This window comes from Zootoca vivipara, chromosome 1 (assembly GCF_963506605.1).
Source record: "Zootoca vivipara chromosome 1, rZooViv1.1, whole genome shotgun sequence".
Lineage (NCBI taxonomy): Eukaryota > Metazoa > Chordata > Lepidosauria > Squamata > Lacertidae > Zootoca > Zootoca vivipara.
The window spans coordinates 30,031,417-30,039,647 of NC_083276.1; the positions used below are offsets into that span (position 1 = coordinate 30,031,417).

At 47.0% G+C, this 8,231-nt stretch overlaps 1 protein-coding gene across 1 annotated transcript; it reads right to left on the bottom strand.

Moving 5' to 3' along the window:
• Nucleotides 1-883: 883 nt before the first annotated feature.
• Nucleotides 884-4,533, bottom strand: FOS (Fos proto-oncogene, AP-1 transcription factor subunit). Its single transcript, XM_035108269.2, has 4 exons — nucleotides 4,052-4,533; nucleotides 3,149-3,394; nucleotides 2,500-2,607; nucleotides 884-2,360 (listed from the first exon to the last, which is right to left on the bottom strand). The coding sequence occupies exons 1-4, from the start codon at nucleotides 4,190-4,192 to the stop codon at nucleotides 1,752-1,754; spliced, it is 1,104 nt and encodes a 367-aa protein (XP_034964160.1). The 5' UTR covers nucleotides 4,193-4,533; the 3' UTR covers nucleotides 884-1,751.
• Between the last annotated feature and the right edge of the window lie 3,698 nt (nucleotides 4,534-8,231).

Genomic DNA, 8,231 nt, shown 5'->3' on the forward strand with positions numbered 1-8,231 from the left:
CAGCCAACTAGATGCACTGGGGTCCTGTTTGCAGACTTCCCATAGGCTAGAGCACTCCTGCTGTTTCAAGCAACTGACTCCCCTCTTGTTTCTCAGTAGTGAAGTTTTAGGTGGCATGTTAACTTTATCTAAACTGATTATTGGGCTGATGCAACTGTTCTGTCAGCACTCAGCTATCCATTTTGTGGTAGGCACCTGAACAAAACTCAATAAAACATCATTTCACCTTTCCACAACAAGCAACAGAAGAAAGCTCTTTTCTCACGTGTTTGTGTGTGATGAAGGACATGAGGCAGAGGAAAATGAAACATTGCAGAGATGTAGGAAACAATGAAGATAAAAGAACAAAGTCAGATATACTCAAGGAGAAGGAAACAGGAAGTCTGATGTGACGAAAAAGCAATTATCAGAATAGAAATAATCACAAGCCTAAAGGAAGTGTAATTTCTCCACCGTATGATTGAGATATTTCACTGCCTCCAATTCCTGATAATTGAACCCACGTTCCTTTTCAAGAGTGCACCTGAAATGTATAGAAACTTTGTATGAGGTGGCAAACCTATGCACATTTACCTAGGAGCAAGTCCAATTCAACAAAGTGAGGATTTACTTCCTAGTAAATTTGGGTGTTAAAAATTTGGTGTATGCCTATACTAGTGGGCTGAACAACAATTATTTAAACAAACTGATGAATAAAGGTGCAACAAACCCATATACTAAGAAGTTGGGTATACCAGTAAGTGTGTGTTTAAACAAAGGATTATGCTAGTCCCATTTACCAGCATCTAACCCCTTCCAGCAAACCACAGCAGATTTGGACATGGATTGTGCTTAATTGAAGCCTGCTACTTGAGAGGTTTTACAGTAAAGAGACTCCAGAGTCTTTATAGCATTCAACTTAAATGCTTTTATTGACAGTGTCTTGAACAGTAAGCAAACAATGCTTAAATGTCATCCAAATTCACTTTCCACATGTCAATTACCTCAAGGTAGAAAAAAATAAAATAAAAAATTAAATATATCCATAAATAAATTAAAAACACAATAAAAACGTTTTCATGGAAAACTTATGTCAAACCATTCAGACCACTTCAACAATGTATGATCAGTTAAAGTTACAATGAACATTGATGTACAAGGAGAACTTTAGTACATGGACAACATAGCTATTTATTAATCTACTAGAAAATAAAACGGTATCTTTTCGCAGTTAAGTTGGGTCATTGCTAAGTCATCAAAACACGATATTGCCAGGAACACAGTAGTTATTGTTAGTCAGCTGCACTAGATACGAGTTGAAGATACCCAGCACCATATTAAGAATTCCAATCATTAAACCAACAGATTAGTTAATGCTAGTGAATAGTAAAGAGGAGGGAAGGGAGTCACCAACCCAGCCATGTTGAACATGCTACGAAACTACTAGTTCTCATTGATGGGGGACAAGACAGATTCCATGCGGTTTTGCTACATCTCTGGAAGAGGTATCAGGCTTGGCGTCAGGCTGCGAGGCAGCCCCTCCAGCAAAGTCATTTCCCTCCAAGTGGGCTGCCCGTACCAAACCTCCGGAATGGAGGGCTTCGTCTTTCCCTAGGCCTCGGGTGGGATCTCGGAGCTCCACAGGAAGGAGAGAGCGGCTCCTTTGCGGCCTAAAGCCCCATGCAGCAGCAGCAAGGGCGGGTTGGCTCGGTCTCCGCCGTGGTGATGCCCCTAGGCCCGCAGCGACGGCTCGGGGATCTCGCGTCCCTTCTTCACAAGGCCAGCAGGGTGGGCGAGCTGAGCGAGTCGGACGACGGCTCGTTGCTGCTGCTGCCCTTCCGGTGCGCGGCGGCGCAGCTCGGGAAGGCCTCGGTCTCGGGGTACGTGAAGACGAAGGACGAGGTGTAGGTGCTGGGGCACGGCGTGCAGGTCACCACCGGGGTGCAAAGCGGCTCCAGGTCCACGTGGCCCGCGGCCCCCAGGGGCTCCCAGTCCGCCGCGTAGAAGGAAGAGGAGCCGGACAGGTCCATGTCCGGCACGGAGCGGGGAGTCTCGCGGGTGGAGCGCGCGAAGAAGTCATCGAAAGGCTCGGCCTTCAGCTCCAGGCCGCTGCTCTCCTTGACCGGCGCGGCTCGGCTCGGCTCGTGCAGCATGGGGAGGGCGAAGGCGTCCTCCTCGGACTCGGGCGAGCTGGCCACGGGGGCTTCGGCGAGCAGATCCAGCGTGGAGACGGCCAGCTCCTCGGAGAACTGCAGCTCTTCCGGGATCTTGCAAGCGGGGCGGTGGGCGGCCAGGATGAACTCCAGCTTCTCTTTCTCTTTGAGCAGGTTGGCGATCTCGGTCTGCAGCTCGGATTTCTCCTCCTCCAACTGGTCGGTCTCCTGGGGACACACACAAGGGGAGGGGCGAGTCAGCCAAAGTCTCCTCCGGGCGGGAGAGAAAGCAAAAGGACAGGGCAGGGCAGGGCAGGATCGCCGGCCAGGGAGGTCCCGCCGGCTAGCCCAGGTCGGAGATACTCACCGCTTGAAGCGTGTCCGTCAGCTCCCTCCTCCGGTTGCGGCATTTAGCAGCTGCCATCTTGTTCCTTTCCCGACGGATCCTCCTTTTTTCCTCCTCTTCTGGTGTCAGCTACGGAGAGAGAACAAGGGCGGCCGTCAGTATACAGTGCCTGAGACAAGAAAGTGCGCTCCCTAACTTCGGATCACAGGAGCAACTCTTGCGCTTGCATGGAGCAAACGACCCAGATACTGCTACGGATCTGAAAGGGGGGGAAGGATCTCCACCCGCTTGCAAAACTGCCTTTATGCCCCTTTTCCTTTAAAGGGAACAGCTATCTGATGTCCCAAATGTCCACCCCGTTTATCCAGAAATAGGCTTTGAACTATAATAATATATTGTTGGTAACAGGTAGGTAGCCGTGTTGGTCTGAGTCGAAGCAAAATAAAAAAAATTCCTTCAGTAGCACCTTAAAGACCAACTAAGTTTATATTTTGGTATGAGCTTTCGTATCTGAAGAAGTGTGCATGCACACGAAAGCTCATACCAAAATATAAACTTAGTTGGTCTTTAAGGCGATATTGTTGGTAAATTAAACTATAGCCCTCTCTCGCGTTCTCCCTCTTCTCCTGGTTTCTAGGGGCTTCATTGCAGCCAAAAGCTGAACACACACCTGCTCAACTTTGCCCCTCCTGCCGATGCTTTGCCCTCTGCTTCCTGTCGTCTTGACGATCCCAGCCCTGGAGTAGGCACCGGTCTGATGAGCAGGGAGCCCGTAGGGGTGGCTTCGGTTCTGGGAAGGGGCCACTGAGGAGATCAGAGTCGGTTGCACCATCCACTGCAAGTCTGGACTTGTGGAAATAGCAGTCACGGTGGGGACGAAGTTGGCACTGGAGGCGGCTAGGTCCGTGCAGAAGTCCTGGAAAACCACAAAAAGAGACCCTGTTAGTTACCAAGTTGGGAGGGAGGGGGTCAGAGAAATGCGATGCACGCTATGACAGCTCTAAGCCCCAGAGGCCGGTGCGCTATTTTGAGCTGGGCCTGCAGTCCCTGGGGCCAGATTGGCTCGGACGCTGCTGCTGCCATCATCAGACTACACATGAACAGGGGCTTGTTATAAATATCTCTGACGTCTGCGCTGACGCAAGCGCCGCTCCGGAGTCTCCTGAATGAAGCCGCGATTTATCAATGAAACCGCTTTACGCACCCGCTGCAGAACACCTCCCGGGCGAAGATCCATTCCACCCCCCCAACCCCATCATCATTTATATCACCAAACAGGAGCTAGATTCGTCCACCACCACCCCATTTCTCTTTTTCTATACTGTATGGCCAATACTGCCTTCCCTGCGCAGAGGTGTTGGAAACACACCATACAATGTAGCATATATCGAAAAGTAAAGAGAAAAGCATGCATCTTATACGGGCCAGGGGAGCTCTCCCAAGCCTCGGCTATCAACATTAGGAACTGCTCGGGTCCTGTCATTGAACCCTATAGCGACAGAGAAGCAGACATAGGCAGCTATTCTCCCAACCCGACACCCCGTGAGCCCGAAGCAGCTCCCCGATTCCTCACCTGTGAGTTGACAGGCGAGCCCATGCTGGAGAAAGAGTCCGCTGGTGAGGGATAGTATGTGAGGCTGTCCCCAGCCGGAGAAGCGCTGCTGCAGCGGGAGGAAGACGCGTCGTAGTCAGCTGTGAAACCCTGATACATCATGTCGGCTAATCTGGGGGTGTAAAAGCCCTTCAGGGTGGTATATCTTTCCCAGATGAGTATCCGAATTGAGCGAGTCCTCGGCTAGGCGAATGGGTTATTTAGAAACCCCAGCCGCTTCTATGCTTCTGCCTGCTTCAGCCACACTGCTGCTGGAGTAAAGCGCGGCACCTCCGCCTTTTATTCGCTACGGCCAGGACTTGTGAATGAGACGACGTCACGGGCGAAACCAACCCTCATGGGAGGGGAGCAGCGGCGGTCACGAACGACCTCTGAGACGGCCCGAAGTGCCTGGGCACTAGCAGAATCTCTCTGAAAACAAGCTGAAGGTCGTCTCCAAAGCGTCGCGGAGATTATGAGGAAGTTTGGCGGCGGGTCTCAGCCTTTAAAAGTCAGGGAAAGGGGCTGTCGGTTCCCTCTCCCAAAATGGTTTGCTCTAAGCTCGGGAACCCCTGACGTAAATATCCTTATATGGCATACATCCTGTGCAAAGGGGGCGTAACTGACGGGAACGCTTCAGGGCTGAGGCCAAGGGATGGTGCGTGCCTGTGGTAGCAACGGCAGGGGGAGTGGAGAGTAAAAGCAGCAAGAGCCGCAGCAAAGGCTTCTGCATGCAGATTCTGCCCATTAACTGCTGACCAGACACTGAAGTGACAGCTTAAAGAGACAGAGATGCAATTTTGCCCACCATCTCCACAAGGAGAATCTGGAATTTCTAAATTTTAGATGATATGGCATTCAAAAGTATGTCCTCTGCCTGCCCACTCTGAAACAGGGGTGATGATATGCAGCATAAAGCCAAGGTGATTAAATCCGATACAGAACAGATTTTTACTCACAGGTTAGTTTTTAATTGCATTGGACTACAGGTACATAATTACCTTTCTGCTGTCCAAAGAGTGCAGTGATCATATGAGAATAATATTTATTTATTCTGGACAAGGTTTGTTCTTCTGGATACAGACAATGCAGTCCTCATCATATTCACACATGCAGCATGTCATTATTCTCACATTACTGTCTCAGAAATGAGATGAGCAGTCTTGCCCATAATGCCCTTTGCCTTCCTGTTGCCTTAAGTTACCCACATCTCTGGGCCTGGTGAGTTCTTCTTATAAGGATTTAAAAATGTTAATATTGGCACTACCATCAAATCTCTATTTTATGTTTATTCACGTTTAAGAAAGTTACATTTACAACCAAACAAAACTTTTCTAATATCAATATTACTCATCACACTACAGGAATAAAATTTAGTGAGAATGAAATCCTATACCCACTTATCTGGGAGTAAACCCCACAGAACTTAATAGGATTAACTTCTAAGTGCACATAACTGTTCATTATTGCCCTTTCACTTATTAGGATCAAGAGAATTCAATATTGCTTTAAGGTAAAGAGACCCCTGACCGTTAGCTCCAGTCGTGGACGACTCTGGGGTTGTGGTGCTCATCTCGCTTTACTGGCCGAGGGAGCCGGCGTACATGTCATGTGGCCAGCATGACTAAGCCGCTTCTGGTGAACCAGAGCAGAACACGAAAACGCCGTTTACCTTCCCGCCGGAGCGGTACCTTTTTATCTACTTGCACTTGGATGTGCTTTCAAACTTTATTCATCTTTAGAAGCGTTGTTATAGAAAATTATATTCCCCTGAATTTGGTATCTGAAGAAGTGTGCATGCACACAAAAGCTCATAGCAATAACAAACTTAGTTGGTCTCTAAGGTGCTACTGGAAGGAATTTTTTTATTTTGTTTTGACTACGGCAGACCAACACGGCTACCTACCTGTACCCTGAATTCAGTACCGGTATTTCAAGCTGCAATTCTATGTATACTTACCCACAAGTGTCTCACTGAATTTATTGGAACTTACTTCCAAGTAAACATGCATATGCTCAGACTGGTACACACATTAAGGACATTTTAAGGTAACTTTTCATTGTGAAATTTTAGAAAATATTATCATGTGGACTGCAAACCCATGTATTATATAAATCTGTCTTAGCCTTCCATAATTGTTATCGCTTGTTCATTATCTTTGGAATTTGTAACATGATAGGCAGCCCTAATTAAAGGCTTTCCCATTCCAGTTCACAAAGGTTGTTCTAGTTCATGCAAGGGACGATCCTTGCCTCCACTACAGACAGTTACAAAACTTACATTCATTTCAGTTGTGTCAGCATTTTACCTTCTAGTAATTACATGCAAAAAAATGCATGTGAAGAAACCAACACTTCAGTTCATGTACCATTTACTCAACACAGTACTGCTCAGGGGTTTCTAGAATGGTTTTAGGTCATTATTGAGGTCATCAACTGTAGGTTAGGTGCTACCGTAGGGGCTTATGAGAGAAAGGTTCATTCCAGGTGGACTCCTCCTGTGACTTGCTTGGAACCACCAGAATGTATTCTAATGGGCCTTATGAAGCAAATGTCTTGCCGCTGAATTCCAGGAATAAGAATTTCATACTTTTCCTTGTGCTCAGAGCTCTTCACATAGATGATCACAAGGATTCTTGCATATCATTATAAACACAGTTGAGAATTATTATCCACATAATAATATTACAATTTAAAGCCCTAAATGGCTTGGGGACAGATTGTATGAAAGATCACCTTCACTGATATAATCCTGTCAGTATGCTAAGATCTACCACAGTCAAGATTAGTTAGGTTGCTGTATGCAATAGTGGGCCTTCTCAGTGGTGATCCCCAAACCATTCAACTTCTGTTCCCAAAGACCTTCCTCTTTACAATTGCCTTCAACTTATGATAAACAGCTTGGGTCTCCAGAGCAGCTTCTCATTTGTTTGACTACATGGGCATAATCAGGATTTTTGTGGCAGGGGCAGGCTTTTGTTGGGGAGGTGAACCTCAGTTAAGTATTTGTATTGATTTTTATCCGCCCCACCCCCTTGGCTACACCCATGTTTGACTATATTTTTATACTGTATTGTAATTTGTCTCTCACTCCTTTGCTCATTACTTTGTGAGAAAGTAGTTCTAGAAAGTGGCTTAAAATACTTTAATTAATGAATTAAAATAATAATATAGATAGTGCAGAGGATCAAACATAGCCAGTGATCTAAGGCAGCCCATCAAATTCATAGCAGTGCTACGATTTGAACTAATAATCTATATGCAGCTCATAACTCATCTCATCCTCTCAACTACTATATACTTTAACCGATAAAACAGACTAAAGCAAGAGATAATAGACTCAGGCTCCCCTTGCAGGCACTGGATTTATCACAGTAGGATACCCAGACTTCCAGTTTAACCTGGAAATACCACCAGATTAACCACTAAGAGGTTCAGAAGCCCCCCTTTTTTTACTGAAACAGCTGTGTTGATAAGATAGCAAGGTTTTAAGTTACCCAGACAGAACACTCTTTCGGACTGGAGGCTACATCTCACAAAGCAATCCCCGCATGAGGCTTTTCTTCCCATAGTGGGGCCTCACTTTCACTCAACATTTCTTTTAGCCGCTTCTATGCAGCAAAAACTAAGCAAATAAAGTGATGTTTATGGTATGCAACCTAAACCGCGCAGTTATTACCATGGGAACCTATATTTACTGCTCCTGCAAATAAAATTCCTGTCTCCGAGATTCCGAATGGTTTCTGCGTGCAGTTTTGGATTGGGAAGGAATACCGCACGTGCGCCTATGTATGGAAAATATAACCTAACGTCCTTCCTGAAGAAAGAGAGAGAGTCAGAGAGAGAGAGCACGGAGCTATGGAATATTCTGCACGTTCTCTATTGCCGCGATCACGAGACACTGACTTAATTCCCCGGGGGCTCTCACTAGAAGAAGTGACTGGCTGATGCAAAAGTCTCTCTCCAGGATAATGGTGAAAATTGCGCGGGGGGTTCCGGCTATTCACCATTACTGGAATGTCCCAGAAACAGAGTGCTTTGCCAGGAGGGAGGAGGGACCCGGCCGGGACTGCTGGGATGCGCCCAGCCCGTCCCTGGCGGCTGGTAGGGGCTCTTGGGAGGCTGCCAGGGAGCTGCGGTAACAGGTAGAGGAGGCTCTCTC